Genomic DNA, 22,500 nt, shown 5'->3' with positions numbered 1-22,500 from the left:
GATATTAGACGTTAAGCTTCCCATACTCTCGCTTCTGTTGTTTGTGTGTGTGTGTCTGTGTGTGCGTGGGGGGGGGGGGGGGGGGGGGGGGGGCTGTGCCAGCAAAATGTAAACTGACTGCTGCTTGGATTAGATTAGATCAGATTAGATTATATTCAGATTTATGTCATCACACAGCACAAGTACAGTACAATGCAAATAAGTCTGGCATCCAACCAGATGCAAATGTGACTAGCTCTATTTATTTGACCTTATAGATAGATGTGTTTCAGTACATGTATATATATATTCATACCAATTATTCGCCTGTTCTATTCTCCATCCATCTATCATCCACTGCAACACTATTATCACAGACATCCAGTTGGGGGGGATCCCCCTTTGAACAGCCTATCTGAGGCTTCTCTCCTCCACAGCGCCTGTGGTGCCCCCCCCCCCCATATTGCGTGAGTCGTTCCTTATCCTCATCGGGGGAAAGTCTGGGACTGTTGCATATGGATTTTATGGTGGTTTTTGTTTTTGATCTTTTGTGATGTTTCTTCTTGACTTGTACAAGAAGACGTGTAGGCCTACATCCCATGGGGACTATTCCATGTGATCTCGGGCTATATAAATACATTTTATTTTATTTTATTTTATTTGAACAGTAAAGTGCAACAGTAGTATACAATGTACAGGTGATTAAACTGTGTATAAAATATATAAATTAGTACTACTCATTTATTTAATTTGTACTCCCGAGTACAGTGCTAATCAGATATGTATAGTATAGTATAGTATGGACAACTTTGCCTCCAAGTTGTGACGGAAAATTGGCTTCCTATAGAGAAACAGAACCAGCTTTCCTTTGATTAGTAGGAAGAGAGTTGTCGAGACAGTTTTCTTATCAGTCCTGGACTGTGGTGATGTAATCTATAGGCCTGCTGCGGCCTCAACCCTTAAATCCCTGAACTCTGTATCACTCTGCCCTCAGATTCATCACTAATGATGATAGATACGACACTCATCACTGTGTCCTTTATGAGAAGGTTGGTTGGTCCTCGCTGATGGAGAGGCGCAACAAACACTGGTGTTCATTTTTAAAGGCCCTTATTGGTAAGTTACCTCCTTATACTACATCATTATTGGTAAGCTATCTCCTTATACTACATCATTATTGGTAAGCTACCTCCTTATACTACATCATTATTGGTAAGCTACCTCCTTATACTACATCATTATTGGTAAGCTACCTCCTTATACTACATCATTATTGGTAAGCTATCTCCTTATACTACATCATTATTGGTAAGCTACCTCCTTATACTACATCATTATTGGTAAGCTACCTCCTTATACTACATCATTATTGGTAAGCTATCTCCTTATACTACATCATTATTGGTAAGCTACCTCCTTATACTACATCATTATTGGTAAGCTACCTCCTTATACTACATCATTATTGGTAAGCTACCTCCTTATACTACATCATTATTGGTAAGCTATCTCCTTATACTACATCATTATTGGTAAGCTACCTCCTTATACTACATCATTATTGGTAAGCTACCTCCTTATACTACATCATTATTGGAATGGAATTTTGGAACCTATGGAACCCGTTCTAGTGACTGGCTGGTCCTTAAGGTCCTTACAGGTAGGTATCTACAGATATGTAAAAATTATTATATGCAGATAAGATGGAAAGATATCTATACGGTAAGAATAAATATATACAGCATTATTGTGCATGCTATCATACAGAGTTATATGGGTTATATGCAGGTGTATAAGTAGGTATATAGGTATATATATCTACTGTGGATGTCTGATCTGACATTGAAAGAGTCACAGAATACAAACACCTTGGTATTTTGCGACACTGTATATATATACTAGTGATGCACCGATGTGAAAATTGTGGCCGATACCGATAACCGATATTAATATTGCTGTTCTGGCCGATACCGATATTTACCGATGTCGATATCTCTGTATAGAAAACACTTTTTTATGATAATCAAATAAAGAGCTTATTTTCAGAAATGACTGATATTTTGAAACTATTTAAGGCCAAAACATGTAAAATAAATAAATAAAAGACAACATTTTTTTATTTTTATATATCTTGATATCGGACCGATAACGATGTGTAAAAAAACTGCCATATCGGACGATATTATATCGGCGGCCGATATATATCGTGCATCACTAATATATACTGTATATGCAGTAAATATAAATAAATATATGTCGGATGATATGATATGATATAGGTTATTCTCTGCGTACTTGTCCACCATGTAGGAGCTGGCCTCGTGGTTGACCGCTGCAGAGTGGACGGTCCAGTTGCTGTCTGGCAGGTCGCGGTACTGCACCGTGTAATAGCGGACCGGGGACAGGCCGTCGCTGCCCGGTTCCCATGACAACAGCACCACGCGAGCCTGGACCTCCTCCTGGGGCACGACGGGTCGGCTGGTGGGCTGGGGGCGCGCTGAGGGACACACACACACGCACACACACACACACACACACACACACACACACACACACACACACACACACACACACACACACACACACACACACACACACACACACACACACACACACACACACACACACACACACACACACACACACACACACAGCACACAGCACACAGCACACAGTACACATACACACATGCATAAACATACACACACACGCACACAGCACACAGCACACAGCACACAGTACACATACACAGATACACACATACACCCACACACACACACAAACATACAGTCCGTCTCAGACACAATATTATATTGTCAATAATTCAGCGGATACATTATGGATGCATTATTTTCTGCTTACCCCTCTTTTCCGTGGTGACCACCAGGGCCTCCGCCGCCTCCCCCCACCCCTTGCGCGTCTGGGCGGTGAGCCGGAACACGTAGATCAACTCGGGCTTGAGCCCCGTCGCCGTGTACTGCCGGGCGCTGGGGCTCAGCACGTCCACGGTCGCAGCGTTGCTATTCGACGAATTACGCCGGTGTGTGATCTGATAGGCTAAGGGGAGGGGGAGGGGGAGGGGGAGGGGGGGGAGAAGAGTCGGATGTGACTACAAACCAGCACAGGAAATTAAAGCACGGGGGGGGCGCAAATGCTTTTGTAATGTAAAACTGGAGCGGAATAATTTTTTTCTTCTTTTCACTTGGACTCCGTGAGGGAGATGGCGCGGCGAGATGAGACTCCATGAAGGGTATCTCTCTGAGGCGGCCTGCGCGGCGCAATCTTACCCAGGATGATGCCGTTGGGCTGGGCTGGAGGCTGCCAGATAAGCCTGACTGACGTGGTTCTGACCTCGGGGAACAGGATCCCCACCGGTGGGCCCGGCACTACGGAGAGAGAGAGAGATACGATTCTGACGTCACGACGACGACAGGATGGAACCAGAGACGGACCGGGAGTGTTTACACAATAAACTGTTCAAAGTCCCTTTTCTATTAAAAAAAACATGATTATTCAAAGTTCACAGTTTTTGTTCTTCAATTCAGTCATGACAGCAATGTAGTTCTCAATAATCCATGTTTAATCCGTTCTCCCTTTACAATGCTTCCCTAGGCAGAGCAGCAGCGAGGCATGGCTTCTGGTTCAAACAAACAATTCTCTCTAACAAAGGATCAAACACACCCTGTCACAGGTGGCAGGTGGCACGCGTCTCCAATTAACGTTGGAACGTGGGGCTGTGTGATGTCAGCTGACTTACCACTGGGGGCAAATGGTGCGTTACAGAAATATAGCCTATAATGTAATGACATTCTAAACAATAATAATAATAAACAATTTAACATAAATATCTATTAGGCTACTCTAGACCAGATTTATGCCAATTCATTTACACACTTTATGCTACAATATAAATGATATTTTAGGCTATTCAAATAATGTAATTATCAAAAAGTCACAACAGGGAGCGACGAGGAGGCAAAACTATAAAGGTCTGGATGGAAGACTCTAACGGTTACATGTTAAAACTATAAAGGTCTGGATGCAAGAAGCAAGAAGGTCCTGGGTTTGATTCCCGCTTGGGGAATCGAACCCACTTAGATCCAATCACCTGCCAAGTATTTTACATATTTTAATTAAGACCATCTGGCGCGTGAAGTTATCGAACTGTTAACTAAAGCGAGAGCGTTATTCATGACACATCCATCTAGATTAGGCTAATATATACACATTAGGTGACAAAGCCCCATTTAATAGGATTTTAGGAACTGTCTCTATACTGTGGGAAGATAACAGTGTCAAGAGTGAAACTCATGATCAGAATAGTTATTGTTTTTTTTTTGTTATCCGACTTTTTCTCCTCCTTTTTTCTATTTTTCTCCCATCCCAATTTAGCCGTGCTAATTCTCCCCTCCCCTGTCTTGATCGTTGCTCCCCACTGGCCGGTCGTAGGGAGGATAGAAGCCTTGCATCACATGTCCCCTCCGATACATGTGGAGGCAGCCAGTCACTTCTTTTCACCTGCCAGCGCGGACTCTCATTGGCGAGGTGTAACGTGTGGGAGGCTCACACACCGCCCCCCGCCATTTTCCTGTCTTTGCTGTGCAGGCGCCCTGACCGACCTGTAGGAGTCGCTGTTCACAACGACCAGACTACCACCCATCGACTTCCCTCCCGCTGACTCTGCCAATTGAGTCAGTATGACGGCCGGCCCAAGCCGGAGGCAACGCTGACAGCCGGATTCGATACCGGTGTCTCTTGCGTTGGCGACGAGCGCAATGTCCGCTGCGCCACCCAGCCGCCCCTCAGAATAGTTATTGTTATACTGTTTAACAAATAGTATATTACATTACATAACATTACAATGTAAATATATTATATAGTATATATTATCATTGTTATACTGTTTAACAAATAGTATATTACATTACATTACAATGTAAATATATAGTATCGCAGGCTGGGAGCGATCGTTTTCGCTTTGGCTGGATTCAGAGGGCGTGCACCACGCACATTTTCACAGAAATACACTCAATATGTGCATTATTACCACACATATAGATGTTGTTCAACCAGCTAATGTGTCTGTATCTTTCCCAATACAAATAAACCATATTACTATACTTTTTCAGGAGTACAGTCACACTGATCATCATTCTAAAATGAATTCTAACATTCTAATTAATTATATAATAACTGGTTATACATGCAAAATGGACAATAGAACACTGGAACTGGAAATCTTTAAAACATATTCAAACGGGGACTGACTTCGCATATAGACTATAGCATTTACAGCTGTTCCAATGTAAATGTGCCTTCCTCCGTGCACTTTCGCCCGCTCTGAAGTCGGACTCGGTGTGCCCGGCCACGCGCGCTGTTCTCGCACGAAACCCGCGAGTGCATGCGAGCGCGGCTGGTCTGTTTGCGCCGTGAGAGTCTCTTACTCACCGTCGTCCAGGGTTCTCTCCAGGATGAAGGGGGAGCTGCTCCGGCCGTCTCCGATGCGTGTGAAGGCCAGGACCTGGATCTCGTACAAGACGTACTTCCCCATTCCAGCGAGCTGGACGCTGTGGCTGGTGTTGCCCTCCACGGTCCAGAACTGAGGACCGGCGTCAGAGTCCTTCTCCTTGTACACCACCTGAGAAGGTTATGAGGGACACAGGGTCTTTATAGACTACCTGAGAAGGTTATGAGGGACACAGGGTCTTTATACACCACCTGAGAAGGTTATGAGGGACACAGGGTCTTTATACACCACCTGAGAAGGTTATGAGGGACACAGGGTCCTTATACACTACCTGAGAAGGTTATGAGGGACACAGGGTCTTTATACACTACCTGAGAAGGTTATGAGGGACACAGGGTTCATAGTATCTATCTATCCATCCATCCATCCATCCATCCATCCATCCATCCGTCCATCCGTCCGTCCGTCCGTCCGTCCATCTATCTATCTATCTATCTATCTATCTATCTATCTATCTATCTATCTATCTATCTATCTATCTATCTATCTATCTATCTAATACACAGAAGGTTATGAGGGACATGGGGGAGGGGGGGCGGGAGATTACGCGGCTGGGAGATTCGTGGTAATAATAAGACCTCGCCGCGAGATGTTAAACAGTTTAATAGCACCCTTAGCGGAAGTTCTTATCAAATGAGGAATGAGGATGATTAGCGATGTCGGGCTGACCTTGTAGCCCAGGATGAGTCCGTTGCGGTCGTGTTCGGGCACCTCCCCCCAGCGGACCAGGATGCTGCTGGAGGTGGTGGCGAAGGCCGACACGTTGGTGGGGCCGCAGGACGGCACTGTGAGGACGGGGACAGAGGTCAAAGGTTAAAGTAGTACTCGTACAGTACCCGTGTCTGCGCGTGTGTTCACTGTGCGGTTATCTTCCCGTCCTCACCAGACTCTCGGGTCCTGCCGTGGACCGGCTGGCTCCAGGGTCCGGACCCGATGCCGTTCACGGCCTGAACTCTGACCTCGTACTCCATCCACTCCTCCAGGTCCTCGATGGTGAACTCCCTCTCCAGGCGGTCCATGATGACGTGGGCCAGGAACCCACCTTTAGACCCGGCTTTGGAATACTGGACCCGGTATCCCACCAGCTCTGTGTTCCCGTTGTACTCCCACTCCGGGAGGGGCTGAGAGGAGGGTCGTAAAACATCTCAATCAATTCAAGATCAATATGTCAAGTCAAGTCAAGTCGAGTGTTCCTTTATTAAACGGACTGCATTTATATAACAGCTTTTATCCAAAGCGCTTTACAACTTCACACACCGACGGCGGAGGACGCCATGCAAGGCACTGACCTGCTCACCGGGAAGCAGTTAGGGGGTTAAGTTAAGTGTCTTGCTCAAAGACACTTTCAACACACTGTCGAGAGGAGCCGGAATCGGACCAGAAGTAGGGATGCTCGAGATTGGCTTTTTTACCGATACCGATATACCGATATTGTCCAACTCTTAATTTCCGATACCGATATCAACCGATACCGATATATGCGGGGTTTCCCCCCCCAAAAAACGGAATAATTTCAGGTAATTAACATTACATATGTCTTGTTGTGGAATTAACACAACATTATGCATACTTTTGACAATAAATAAAATCAGAATTTGTTCTTACTTGCTTGCCTGGGGAAATAAAGGTTATAAAAAAAAAAAATATATATATATATATATATTTTTTTAAACCGATATTTTCCGATATCACATTTTAATGCCAATATCGGCCGATAATATCGGTAGGCCGATAATATCGGACATCCCTACCAGAAACCTTCAGATTACCAGGCGACCTGCCCTACCTCCTGAGCCACTGTCGCCCCCTGTTATTAATCCTCTTGGGGACATTCAAGTATCATAGCAGCATGGTGGGGGTACAGGTAAGATAGGTAGTATGTAGCTGAACATGCTCCTCATCCTGGCTAGCTCCTCATAGAGGGAGTGGCAGGGGTTTTGCAGTATAGCAAATAAGCAACTGTTAAGCACTGTGTAAGTACTGTGTAAGTACTGTGTAAGTTCTGTTAAGTACTGTGTAAGTACTGTGCAAGCACTGTGTAAGCACTGTTAAGTACTGTGCAAGCACTGTGTAAGCAATGTTAAGTACTGTGTAAGTACTGTGTAAGTACTGTGTAAGTACTGTGCAAGCACTGTGTAAGCACTGTTAAGTACTGTGTAAGTACTGTGTAAGTACAGTGCAAGTACTGTTAAGTACTGTTAAGTACTGTTAAGTACTGTGTAAGTTATGTTAAGTACTGTTAAGTACTGTTAAGTACTCTGTAAGTAATGTGTAAGTACTGTTAAGTACTCTGTAAGTACTATGTAAGTACTGTGTAAGTATTGTTAAGTACTCTGTAAGTACTGTGTAAGTACTGTTAAGTACTTTGTAAGCACTGTTAAGTATTGTGTAAGTACTGTTAAGTAATGTTAAGTACTGTGTAAGTACTGTGTAAGTACTGTGTAAGTACTGTTAATTACTGTTAAGTACTGTGTAAGTACTGTGTAAGTACTGTGTAAGTACTTACATTGTAAGTACTGTGTAAGTACTGTTAAGTAATGTTAAGTACTGTGTAAGTACTGTGTAAGTACTGTGTAAGTACTGTTAATTACTGTTAAGTACTGTGTAAGTACTGTGTAAGTACTGTGTAAGTACTGTGTAAGTAATGTGTAAGTACTGTTAATTACTGTTAAGTACTGTGTAAGTACTCTGTAAGTACTATGTAAGTACTGTGTAAGTATTGTTAAGTACTCTGTAAGTACTGTGTAAGTACTGTGTAAGTACTGTTAATTACTGTTAAGTACTGTTAAGTACTGTGTAAGTATTGTGTAAGTACTGTTAAGTAATGTTAAGTACTGTGTAAGTACTGTGTAAGTACTGTGTAAGTACTGTTAAGTACTGTGTAAGTATTGTGTAAGTACTGTTAAGTACTGTTAAGTACTGTGTAAGTACTGTTAAGTACTGTGTAAGTATTGTGTAAGTACTGTTAAGTACTGTGTAAGTATTGTGTAAGTACTGTTAAGTACTGTTAAGTACTGTGTAAGTTATGTTAAGTACTGTTAAGTACTGTTAAGTACTCTGTAAGTAATGTGTAAGTACTGTTAAGTACTCTGTAAGTACTATGTAAGTACTGTGTAAGTATTGTTAAGTACTCTGTAAGTACTGTGTAAGTATTGTGTAAGTACTGTTAAGTACTGTTAAGTACTGTGTAAGTTATGTTAAGTACTGTTAAGTACTGTGTAAGTTATGTTAAGTACTGTTAAGTACTGTTAAGTACTCTGTAAGTAATGTGTAAGTACTGTTAAGTACTCTGTAAGTACTATGTAAGTACTGTGTAAGTATTGTTAAGTACTTTGTAAGCACTGTTAAGTATTGTGTAAGTACTGTTAAGTAATGTTAAGTACTGTGTAAGTACTGTGTAAGTACTGTATAAGTACTGTGTAAGTAATGTGTAAGTACTGTTAAGTAATGTTAAGTACTGTGTAAGTACTGTTAAGTACTCTGTAAGTACTGTGTAAGTACTGTGTAAGTACTGTGTAAGTACTGTTAAGTACTGTTAAGTACTGTTAAGTACGGTGTAAGTACTGTGTAAGTACTGTTAATTATTCTGTAAGTACTGTGTAAGTACCGTTAAGTACTGTGTAAGTACTCTTAAGTACTGTTAAGTACTGTGTAAGTACTCTTAAGTACTGTTAAGTACTGTTAAGTACTGTGTAAGTACTGTGTAAGTACAGTGCAAGCACTGTGTAAGCACTGTTAAGTACTGTGTAAGTACTGTGTACATGTGTAGGGTTGTGCCAGTCCCAGTGTGGTAGGTAGTGTAGTATTGAGCCGGGGGGACGTACCACCCATCGGAGCCACAGGCTGGTCTCGCTGGCGGTGCGCAGGGTGACGTTGGCGGGGGCGATGTCCGGGGGGGCCTGCAGTGTCTGGATCTTCCGGGAGGGCTGGCTGGCAGGACTGGCGCCCACTATGTTCACCTGACTCATCCGGAACCTGGGGAGGAGCCCAGAGGAGGGCGGAGCCAGCAGGTCAGGCAGTGCAGGATATGTGGAAACAGTGGATGATGTGTGTGTGTCTGTGTGTGTGTGTGTGTGTGTGTGTGTGTGTGTGTGTGTGTGTGTGTGTGTGTGTGTGTGTGTGTGTGTGTTTGTGTGTTTGTTGTTTGTTTGTGTGTGTCTGTGTGTGTGTCTCTCTGTGTGTCTGTATGTGTATGTGTGTGTGTGTGTGTGTGTGTGTCTCTGTGTGTCTGTATGTGTGTGTGTTTGTGTGTGTGTGTTTGTCTGTGTGTGTGTTTGAGTGTGTGTCTCTGCATGTCTGTATGTGTATGCGTGTGTGTGTGTGTCTGTATGTGTGTGTTTGTGTGTTTGTGTGTGTATGTGTGTGTGTGTGTGTTTGTGTCTGTGTGTGTGTTTGTGCCTCTGTGTGTGTGTGTGTGTGTGTGTATGTGTGTGTGTGTGTGTGTGTTTGTGTCTGTGTGTGTGTGTGTGTGTGTGTGTGTGTGTGTGTGTGTGTGTGTGTCTGTGTGTGTGTGTGTGTGTGTGTGTGTGTGTGTGTGTGTGTGTGTGTGTGTGTACCTGTAGTAAGTGTAGGGGTTTAGTTCCAGCACCTCCAGTGCTCGGGCGTCTGGCTCGTTAGTGAGCTGGTGGACCAATAGCCACTCCTCATTCTCTCCTATTATACCAATCTATAATGCATACAGAAAATGGGACATATTATTAATACATATCATAAAAACAAAAAATTTGCCTTTTGGCTAACATTGGCCCATTTACAGCAATGTTGATTAATTATATGTTCACCGTCGACTAAAGACGCACTTCTTCAACCATTATCTAAACAAACAAATAAATAAATAAAATCGAACCCTAACTAACCTTACTGTCATGCACTTGTCCTAATATACTAACCTACACTGTTGTGAAGGGCCAGATTAAACCGAATATATATATTATTTATATATATATTTAATTGTATTTGTATATTCTCTAATATTCCCTGATATCCCTTGTATATTCCTTGTACAATATGCATTGAATATCCATTCTAGCCTACTGAACATCCCATAATAGTCTCCATTCTACTATTGGTCGAGACCTTGGTGCCAGGCTGCCATACCCCTCAGACCCAGTTCAAACGTACCGCTCGACATGTACGAACAAGTCCTAGTTCCGCGTAGGAATTTGGCTACCGCACCACTAATGGGACTATTTGTTCATAGTGCGTATATATACTGCGCTACTAAAGTAGGACTTTCTTTTCAGTCCAGTTTCTTACCCTCCAATAGAGTCACAGACGTAAAGCCTCCCCGCGATGCCACGTGTGGGAGTAAGGCCAAGTTCGGCCTACCATCGGTATTGAGACATCGTGTATATTAATATTTGAATAGTCATATTTGGCACTATATCGTCGAGTTGGACGTAGTCTATTAAGCTAATAATAGTCTGTTAATATATAGTGCTTCGTGCGGTGAGAATACTACCGTAGTCAGTACCCCATCGTTTCGGGCAGAGAACTGGCTGCTTACCCAGGGTGGTTGACCCTATGTGAAGCTGCACCCGAGGAGCCCCAGAGCCGACGAGCGAGTGGACCTGTATACCGGATTATTCTACTGACGACAGCCCGCCTTCCCAGGCACGGATTATGCTTTGGATACTTTGATTATTCTATGGATAAAGACCCCCGACACTACCGTGTGTTGGAACCCCCCCCCCTGGAGAGGACGCAAGGTGAGGAGACGCTCTGCAAGACGAGGTCTCTCCACATCTCTCCCCCGTGGACCGGAGAGAGCCGGCCCACAAAGAGTCCACCTGCTTTCATCTGTGGTCCAAGGATCGCCGGCGCATTGAACGGCACTACAGTGGGTTCACCTGGGATACCCTTGGCCGGACGAGGCAGCTGGATTCTACCCCCCCCCTCCCTCCTACTCCTGTCGGCTTACAAGCGACCGGATTAACCCCCTCTAGTGTATCCAGCCTATAATCATTAAAGTATCATTGCTGTTATTCCTTAACTATTCCAGGTCGTATATTTACCACCTGCGCCTTCAGAGATTGGACATTATCTATTGATATACCGACGAATACTCCTTGCCATAAAAGTGCATACTATTTCAATTCATAAATGTAATTAAGTGATTAAGTGCTTATTCTACACACCATCGCTGTGTAGGAAATAAAGACCTGTTTCTAATTCGTACATTTGTGTTGGATCCGTTTCATCTACGTGAGAGTGTTCATGATAATATATTTATGCCGTGTACTGGGTGGCCGAATATTAAGTACAAAGGTAGTGGTAGTAAGTATCATATCTAGTAATACAGTCAGGGAATTGTACCCCTCAGTTACAATTGGTCCTTCGAGCCGGAGGGTAATTAGTGTAATATTAATATAGTGTTATTAATATTGAAATGGCCTATGATGAACACTCCACGAAACGATCCTCCTAACCAACGCCCGCAGCGCGAACGACGGCTCCCTCAGTACTTAGAGGCTTACGCTGTCAGTCAACAACCTAGTCTTCTACTAACAGTAAACGCGGTAAAACTAGAAAGTAAAAGTATGTCTAACCCCAACGCCCAGACTACCCCGACCATAGAGGCCCCTACGGGCTCTAATGTAACTGACCAAGTTCACGGTGGGGACCAGTGGGAACCAGACATGACTTCACACCCCGCCAGTACTGAAGAAGTAGTCCCCGATGAGTCCGGAGGAATACAACGCTACCGAGAGAGAACTCGGCACGGAAGAAGACGGGGAGAGCACCGTGGAGATAGAGCTCCAAGGCTCCGCAAGGAGTACCCCGAGGGAAGGCTCCCCTATACAACCGCCTTCTCCCAGCGAGGCAGAGAGGACCCTACAGCAGGCATTCCTCGTCAGCCTGAAAGCCTCTACTGAACGCGATAGACTCCAGGGTGAACGCGATCGATTGCAGCTACAGCAACGGAGCGAAGAAGAGCACATACGCCTGGAAATAAGACGCATTCAGATGGAAGAGAATGTGGCCCGAGACCGAGCAGACAGCCAGCGAGCAGCTGCTGGTGCTCTACGGGACGCAGAGCGCGACAGACAGCAAGCGCAACTAATAGAACAGCTGATCAGACGGACAACACCCTCTCCCTCCGCCAGAGGCTCCAGGAACTCGTCTAGACACACCTCCAGGGCGGCATCCCCTAGCCGAGTAAACAACCCTGAACTTGACCAACAGACGAGGTCTATACCCCCCACAGACCACCTCCCCCCACCGGTCCAAGCGAGACCTAGCAACCGGGAAGGAGCAGCATATCCTGTGGAGAGGCTAAACCAGAGACTACAAGCACTGGATGACCTAACTGAAGACGAAGAGGAAGAGGAGGAGAACCGCGCCCGAAGACAGCACAGTACTCTACCGGACCAGGAGGTCCGGTACAGCCCAGGCTATACTCCCGCGGAGCTGCGCTACAGACCCCCGACTCTATACACGGGTGAGCACGACGCACGACCCGCACCGAGGAACAGCACCTGGACAAGCGGGCCATGGTACACTGCCGGTACCAGCCCATACCAAGGAGCGGGAGGAGACTCGCCTAGGAGGCCTCTCCCCCAACGCTCGCCGATGTATCCACAGCCAGCGTCATACATTGGCACGCCTATGGTACCCGACTTCACCCAAGAGAACCGGGCCCAGTATACAGAACTCCGCATGTGTCTGGAGACCATGTTGGTGGATGTATTGGATGAACGCCACAAATACGCCATCCTACTGCAGCACTTAAAGGTGCCCCGCGCACATAATATAGCGCTCGCCTACGCGACTTCCACCACCCCATACACAGCAGCGCTGGTAGCATTGGACCAGAGGTATGGGCGCATATGGGATTACGTGATCCAGGAGATCCGACACATCGACCGCTTACCCCCAGCAATAGACAATCGAGCACTGGACGACCTGTCCATCAGAGTGCAGTCCCTGGTAGGGATGTTGGGAGCGCAAAGAGAGAAGGGGAAGTATGAACTTTACGCCAACTCAAATGTGGAAAGGATCCTGGAGAAGCTGCCGCCCGCTCGTCAGGAGCGCTTTAGGCGGCAGAGGGACCACAGAGACCCGAATGGCCCCGAACCGAACCTCCTCGATCTAGCAGACTTCCTGGCGAGAGAAGTCAGCAGCCTACGGCTAGATACATTCGGACGGAGCACCCCTGGCTCCAGAGAAGGAACCAGACGACTAAATGATGGAAGAAGATCGGTGACTGTGATGCACCAATCGGAGTCAGTACCGAGCAGCAGGAGCCACAGTACCCCCTCCAGAACGGAGAAGTGGAAGATAGTGTGCCCCTACTGTGAGAAAGAACACTGGCTAGCGCAATGTGACTCCTTCCCCAAGCTGAACGCGGAGGAAGCAGGTCAATGGATAAAGTCCAACAAGCGCTGTTTTCGCTGTGCGCGCTCACACATGGCAGCCGAATGCCGCTTAAAGAAAAGGTGCACCAAGTGCGATGGAGCCCATCTGGACATACTTCACGACAGTAACAGACGGCGCCCTTCACCTGCACCATCCAGCCGCAAAGCGAGCGTCATGTACATCGATCCCGCCAGCAGCAGTGGAGCCAAGTACTCCTAAAAGTAGTGCGTGTGACACTAAGCTACCAGAATAAAGTCCTGGACACTTACGCCGTCCTCGATGACGGGTCAGAGAAGACCCTGCTGCTCGCCTCCGCTGCGGCCCAGCTAGGGCTGCGGGGAAGCGAAACCCAAATGACAATTCGGACAATAAGACGAGATTTGAAGACGATAAAGGGCGAGAATGTCTCATTCTCTATCGCAGCAAGCGGCCAGCCTGAGCGACGGTACCAGATTGCAGACGCTTTCACCAGCCAAGAAATAGGACTGTCGCGGTACACATACCCTGTTGCCAAGCTGATGGAGAAATATGCACATCTGCGCAAGTTACCGATCCCGCTCATAGACAATGCTATGCCGACCCTGTTGATAGGCTCCGACCATGCAGACCTCATTGTCCCGATAGACCGGGTTCATACCGGACCCCGAGGCTGTCCTGCAGCAGTCGAGACCCGTTTGGGATGGACTCTCCAAGGCCCGCTCGCCAAATCTCTCAACCGAAGTACAGCCACTAGATGTCTCCACTCCCGAGTCACAGAGGGAGAAACCGCACTCCTGCAACACGTAGAGCGGCTATGGAGCTTGGAACAAATGCCCTTTAAGAATGGAAAGAAAGACATTCGCTCTAAAGATGACATTTATGCCATTCACCTCCTCGAGACAGGGACCAAGAGAGTCCCGGTCAACGGCGTGTTGAGATACGCCACGCCACTCCTGCGGCGAGAAGGAATGCCTACTTTCCACGCCAAGACAGACGCCATAGAACGGTACCTGCTGAACACGGAGCGGCGCTTAGCCAAGAACCCCGCCCAAGAGAGTGTATACCGCGCTGAGATTGAGAAGCTCATCACAGCGGGACACGTCACAAAGATGGACATTAAAGAGGCTGACCAGACCACTGAATCGTGGTACGTGCCCCACCACAAGGTCCATCACAACGGTAAAGACTGCATAGTATTTAACTGCAGCTACCAGATCGGATCCCAAAATCTGAATAAAGAGTTACTGCCCGGTCCCACACTCGGCCCCTCCCTACTCGGCGTTCTACTCCGCTTCCGCCAGGAAAAGGTGGCCATCAGCGGGGACATTAAAGGAATGTTCCTGCAGGTGAGATTAGTAGAGGCGGACAAGCCCCTGTTACGGTTCCTATGGAGAGAGAAGCCAGGAGATGAGCACCCAGCCATCTACCAATGGGAAGTCCTCCCCTTCGGAACGACGTGCAGCCCCTGCTGTGCGACATTTGCACTACAGAAACATGTAGCAGAGGACCCAGCAGCGGACGAAGAGGTCCGACACAGCGTAAAGAACAGCTTCTACGTAGACAACTGTCTACAAAGCCTTTCAACCCAGGAAGAAGCCGAGGCTCTCCTGATTAAACTCCGCGCCTCATTGATCAAAGGCGGCTTTGATCTCAGGCAGTGGGCCAGCAGCGATCCGCAAGTACTGCGCAGCCTCTCCTCCGAGGACAAGGCAGCCAGCAGCGAGACCTGGATGGCTACAATCCCGGGAGAAGCCCAGGAGATGACCCTGGGATTGGTGTGGCGATTCAAAACAGATTCGCTTCACTACAGACACAAGCCCCTGACTACGGAGCAGGGAAGGCCGGCGGCGGCGCCGACCACCAGACGGAGTGTGTACACAACACTCGCCCGACAATATGACCCGCTAGGATGTATTCTACCGTACACCACCAGGGCAAAAATGATTGTACGAGCATTGTGGGACAAGGACCAGGGCTGGGACGACCCCATTCCCGCACACCTTGCATCCACCTGGAGAGAGTGGGAGATGGAGCTCCACTCACTCCCAGGCGTTAATATGCGCCGAAGCTACTTCCCACCCACGGTGAGGCCAGAGACATGTAAAATGGACTTACACGTCTTCAGTGACGCCTCAGAGGTCGCATACGGATCAGTAGCCTACTTGCGGGCCCAAGACCAAGGGGGAGAGATCTACACAGCATTTGTCCTCGCCCGCTCGAGAATAGCCCCACGCAAGCAACAATCTATCCCACGTCTAGAGCTCTGCGCAGCCCTAGCCGGAGCGCACCTAGCCACGCTCATCCAACGTGAGCTCACCATACCGGTGTCTAGAACAATCCTGTGGTCAGATTCCACGACGGTACTCGCCTGGATCAAATCGGACTCATGCAAGTACAAAGTCTTCGTGGGAGTCAGAGTCACCGAGATTCAAGACTTAACCGAAGAGTTAACCGGAGAAACAGAGTGGCGCTACGTTGATACAAAACAGAACCCAGCTGACGTCATCACCCGGGGGATGCCCCTGGATGACCTCACCCGTCGCAATGTCTACAGTGACGGCCCCGCATTCCTAAGACTCCCGGAAGGACAGTGGCCCATGCCTATCCCGAGGGAAGCAAGTCCAGAGGAGGTGGAAATTAAGAAGTCTGTGTTCTGTGGATTGAGCACCGTAGCCTCCACCGACCCTAACATAAACGATTGCACGTCCATAGAGAGTGCACAACAAAGAACATTCCTGCGGTACCACCCGGAGTGCAAGTCCCCCGCTGATATGTCAGCGGCTAACTACAAGGAAGAGAGGCGGTACGACGCTTCCAACGAACATGTCTAGACTGCCGCAAGTGGCGCGCGCAGCCCAGCATACCAAGGATGGCTGACCTTCCTCCATGTCGCCTCCGAATCGGTGACAAGCCATTCCACTCAACGGGTATGGACTGCTTTGGCCCGCTGCACATAAAGAAAGAAAGAGGAACCGAGAAGCGGTGGGGTATTGTATTCAAATGCATGACCACCAGAGCGATACACATCGAGCTTCTCCCGACCATGAGCACAGACTCATTCCTTATGGCCTTCCGTAGATTCATATCACGGAAAGGAAGACCGTCTACCCTATTGTCCGATCATGGGACAAACTTTAAAGGCGGCGAAAGAGAGCTGAGAGAGAGCTTCCAAGCTATGGGCCCAGAACTTAAGACCCACCTCGCTCCAGCACAGGTTGATTTCCAATTCAACCCCCCAAACGCACCCCACTTCGGTGGCACTTGGGAACGAGAAGTGCGCTCCATAAAGACAGCCCTGTACGCAGTACTTGGGGCCCAGACTGTGGCGGAAGAAGTCCTAATGACAGTCCTCACGGAGATTGAGGGAGTACTTAACTCGAAGCCCCTCGGATATGTCTCCAGTGATGTGGCGGATATCGACCCAGTTACCCCCAACACACTCCTGATGGGGCGGCTAGATCCCACATTACCCCAGACAATGTACCGGCCTGAAGAAGCGAACGGCCGACGAATGTGGAGGTACAGCCAAGTATTAGCCGACAAGTTTTGGAACAGTTTCCTACTGCACTACCTACCGTCTCTACAGACCCGCCAGAAGTGGGTAAAGGAGAGAGACAATTTGACAGAAGGAACAGTCGTCATGATTATTGATCAATCACTGCCCAGAGCTATGTGGCCGGCCGGCCGCGTAAGCAAAGTGATCACCGGTGCCGACGGCAAGGTCCGAGCAGCTGAAGTGCTCGTCCAGGGTCGCACTTACACCCGTCCCGTGGCAAGGCTCATAGAACTGCCTCGACTCCCAGACACAATCGATGATGACCATGACCCTACAACCCTATGACTTTGTGAAGTTGACTGACCCCTACAGCAAACCCTTATGTGTAAATGGACAACGCGATTAATCTGTCTCCGTTTAACTGATTAGGTCTGGGACCTATTCAGGGGGTGGCTGTTGTGAAGGGCCAGATTAAACCGAATATATATATTATTTATATATATATTTAATTGTATTTGTATATTCTCTAATATTCCCTGATATCCCTTGTATATTCCTTGTACAATATGCATTGAATATCCATTCTAGCCTACTGAACATCCCATAATAGTCTCCATTCTACTATTGGTCGAGACCTTGGTGCCAGGCTGCCATACCCCTCAGACCCAGTTCAAACGTACCGCTCGACATGTACGAACAAGTCCTAGTTCCGCGTAGGAATTTGGCTACCGCACCACTAATGGGACTATTTGTTCATAGTGCGTATATATACTGCGCTACTAAAGTAGGACTTTCTTTTCAGTCCAGTTTCTTACCCTCCAATAGAGTCACAGACGTAAAGCCTCCCCGCGATGCCACGTGTGGGAGTAAGGCCAAGTTCGGCCTACCATCGGTATTGAGACATCGTGTATATTAATATTTGAATAGTCATATTTGGCACTATATCGTCGAGTTGGACGTAGTCTATTAAGCTAATAATAGTCTGTTAATATATAGTGCTTCGTGCGGTGAGAATACTACCGTAGTCAGTACCCCATCGTTTCGGGCAGAGAACTGGCTGCTTACCCAGGGTGGTTGACCCTATGTGAAGCTGCACCCGAGGAGCCCCAGAGCCGACGAGCGAGTGGACCTGTATACCGGATTATTCTACCGACGACAGCCCGCCTTCCCAGGCACGGATTATGCTTTGGATACTTTGATTATTCTATGGATAAAGACCCCCGACACTACCGTGTGTTGGAACCCCCCCCCCTGGAGAGGACGCAAGGTGAGGAGACGCTCTGCAAGACGAGGTCTCTCCACATCTCTCCCCCGTGGACCGGAGAGAGCCGGCCCACAAAGAGTCCACCTGCTTTCATCTGTGGTCCAAGGATCGCCGGCGCATTGAACGGCACTACAGTGGGTTCACCTGGGATACCCTTGGCCGGACGAGGCAGCTGGATTCTACCCCCCCCCCCCCCCCCTCCTACTCCTGTCGGCTTACAAGCGACCGGATTAACCCCCTCTAGTGTATCCAGCCTATAATCATTAAAGTATCATTGCTGTTATTCCTTAACTATTCCAGGTCGTATATTTACCACCTGCGCCTTCAGAGATTGGACATTATCTATTGATATACCGACGAATACTCCTTGCCATAAAAGTGCATACTATTTCAATTCATAAATGTAATTAAGTGATTAAGTGCTTATTCTACACACCATCGCTGTGTAGGAAATAAAGACCTGTTTCTAATTCGTACATTTGTGTTGGATCCGTTTCATCTACGTGAGAGTGTTCATGATAATATATTTATGCCGTGTACTGGGTGGCCGAATATTAAGTACAAAGGTAGTGGTAGTAAGTATCATATCTAGTAATACAGTCAGGGAATTGTACCCCTCAGTTACATACACTGTAGCACTCAACACTTTGATGAACATTGTTACTCAGCTGATAGAGTTGTACCCTTCCTGCTGTCTTGTACAAAACTTGTAAGTCGCTTTGGATAAAAGCATCAGCTAAATGACTACATGTAAATGTAAGGTGGTATTTCTATGTTAAAATAAGTGGTCTACATGTTAAAACAAGAGCTCTACACTCCGACAGCCAACATCTGATATAGAGTGTTTGGTCAGCAACATGGGTCCCTCCACTCTGCAGTAAACAGAAAATACATTTGCTGGTATCCTGTTCCCACTTTATCCAATCAGGAGAGAGAACTCCACACAATGGTCTGACAAAAATAAATAAAAACGAGTTGTAAGCAATATGAGCTTGAAACAATCAAATAATCTACCAGTGTAGTAAGACAATGGGGCTTGGCAAGATTTCTTGAAAAAAGAAAAAGATATCTAGGGTTCTCTCTCTCTCTTTAATGTGCACCGCCCCTGTGAATAATAGTGTGGGGGAAATATGAGAGAGAGAGGGGGAGAGAAAGGAAGAAGGAGTGAAATAGAAAGAGAGTGAGAGAGAAAGAGGGAACGCAAGAATAGAATAGAAATCCTTTAATAATAATGAGGGGAAATTCGGCACTACAGATCACTCACATTGAACAACAATAAACATTTAGGTAGTCAATAGGACTAAAATAGGAATAAGAATATAATAATATTAAAAATAAGAATGAAATAGAATAAAGAATAAAATACGGTCTGGGATATACATTCTAAAATCTTAAATATAAAACTATCCAGCCAAACATATACAGAAATATATATGATATTATATAAATATAAGAGGGAGAGAGAGAGAAAGAGAGAGAGAGAGGGGGATAGAGATAGAGAGAGGGAAAGAAAGGGGGAGAGAGAGGGGAAGGGAAAGAGAGAGGAAAAGGGATAGAGATAGAAAGAGGGTAAGAGAGAAATAGGGACTGCGAGAGAGAGAGAGAGATAGAGAGGGAGAGAGAGAGAGAGAGAGAGAGAGAGAGAGAGAGAGAGAGAGAGAGAGAGAGAGAGAGAGAGAGAGAGAGGTCTCGTCCCACTTTGGAAAACAGATTCACCAGACCTCTCGCTGTCGAGAACAGATTCTGAGGAAGATTTTTTTTTAAAGAGCTCATTTAAACATCTTGCGAACGAAACCCAGATGCCTGATGATGACTAATGACTCTGGCTGTGAAATAGTTCTAAGATATCGTATCAGAACAAGAGTTAAAATAAACTGAATAGCCCATTTGAACACCATTACAAAATGGAGCCGGAACCAGAGGGGAGAGACATGGTATCAGGGACGGAGACGGAGGACGGAGACGGAGACGGAGGCCTGTGTCTTACCTGCGCTTCCACCTGCCAGCGAGAGATGGAGGTCTTGCCGTCGTAGCCGGGCCTGAACTGCAGAGCGACCGAGCGAGGGCCGATGTTGGAGATGGCTATGTTGGTAGGAGGCCCTGGCATCTCTGGAAGCAGATTCACAATGTCACCGATTGGATTGGATTCAAATGTATTGTCATCATGCAGCACAAGTGCAGTAAAACGGAAATAAGTTTGGCATCCAACCAGATAAATGTAACATTAAAGTGCATTAGTGATATACTAAACTATTGAGTAATAGTGATAAACAGATGTATGTACATTGTTACAAAGGATCAGATTAAACCGAATATATATATTTATTGATTGATATATATTGCATAATATTTGTATATCGTTTGATATCCCTTGTATATTCCTTGTACATATACACGGAATATCCCTTTAGCCTAGACCAGACCATAATATTTCATTCTCCTATTGGACAGCGGTCCACAGGCGCCAGGGCCATGCCTCCGGAGCCAGGTTCAAAGCCACCGTCAAGACATGTCTGTACATGCCCGGCCTTGCCCAGGAATACGAGACAGAAATGAGGTTGGCACTAGATTGTTCGCCGTGCATATAAATATGGCGCAGGTGAATACAGAAGTAGAGTTACCCAATAAGTTGAAGCCTCACCCACGATACTCCGTGCGGTGAAGTATGGCCTGTTTGGCCCCAAATAGAGCATTGAGACCGCGTGCGAATTAATAACTGAATTGTCAGAGTTTGGCGCTATACCGTCGAGTGCGACATATTTCTATTAAGTCAGTAATAGTCTATTTGTGTATAGTGTATCGTGCGGCTAAAGTTCTACAGTGACCAGCATCACCAACGCTTCCTCGTACCAGCTAGAGTGCTTATCCAGGCTGGGCTGCTTTCATGGCGCTTTCACCCGAGGAGACCTAGACGAGAACCGTGTGGACATGTACACTGGATTAATCTACCCGACGACTACATAGCCCTTTGCGGCTGGATTATATTTGTTTTGGTCCTGTGATTTATGGAGCGGAGAATCGCCGACGCCTACACGTGTGGGATTTACCCTGTGAGGAGCCACGTCGAGTCTGCGCCTCAGAGAGCCTGAGGCCGGCTAGCTTTCTTCACTGTGGAGCTACAGTCTACGGAGAACAGCTGTATTCGTCTGTGGATCAAGAGACTATTGCACCGTCTCCTGTACTTGGAGTCTCCTTAGTCATCGTTGACCAGACTCTCTACTACCGACAGATCCTCTACCCCTGCTGGCTTACAACCGGGGGGGACCCTTCCAGTATCTCCCGCTATATATTACTAGTGTACCATAGATATAATTCCCTAAGATTCAGGTTGTATAATTACCTCCTGCGTAACCAGAGAATGGACATTCATTATTGATTTGCCTACGCACATTCCTTTGCCTTATAAGCGCATCCAAAGTATAATAGAGAAGTATATTATGTACCTTTTGCTGCAATAAATACTTAATTACCACTTTGTGTGGAACCGATTCATTGTGGGAAGTGTTCATCATATTTATATATCATGTACTGTATGGCCAGTAATTAAAGTACATAAAGCGGTAGTGGTTTAATGATACCATACTTATCAATACAGTCAGGGAATTGTACCCTCAGTTACATACATAGTTGTAGTATTAATATGTACAGTGATACAGGTATAAAGACACTATGGTAGTAAGCCATACTGGCCAGCAGTGTAGGTATAAGGGATATGTATGAATGATCATTGAATGAATGATCATTACATTTATATAGCACTTTTCTAGACACTCAAAGCGCTCCTCACAATGTAGGGTGGAAATTGTCTCCTTCACCACCACTGGTAGCACCCAACCTTGGGCTACGCAGGCTCAATGTATGTACAGATAATAGATATAGTATCTACTACAGATATGT

General features: G+C 46.4%; 1 protein-coding gene across 1 annotated transcript in view; it reads right to left on the bottom strand.

Annotated features, from left to right (window-relative positions):
- LOC311240421 (protein sidekick-2-like) overlaps window positions 1-22,500 on the bottom strand; it is a gene marked incomplete at both ends in the record, with an annotated part of 152,898 nt that overhangs the window by 54,030 nt on the left and 76,368 nt on the right. Inside the window, 9 exon segments of the mRNA XM_084329006.1 lie at window positions 2,275-2,476; window positions 2,842-3,036; window positions 3,267-3,365; window positions 5,428-5,617; window positions 6,176-6,291; window positions 6,390-6,627; window positions 9,331-9,481; window positions 10,063-10,172; window positions 20,591-20,712. Of these exon segments, the coding sequence (XP_084185132.1) occupies window positions 2,275-2,476; window positions 2,842-3,036; window positions 3,267-3,365; window positions 5,428-5,617; window positions 6,176-6,291; window positions 6,390-6,627; window positions 9,331-9,481; window positions 10,063-10,172; window positions 20,591-20,712 (1,423 nt within the window).

This window comes from Notolepis coatsorum (genome assembly GCF_963971535.1).
Source record: "Notolepis coatsorum genome assembly, chromosome: 14".
NCBI lineage: Eukaryota > Metazoa > Chordata > Actinopteri > Aulopiformes > Paralepididae > Notolepis > Notolepis coatsorum.
This window is presented reverse-complemented; position numbering and strand designations above follow the sequence as displayed.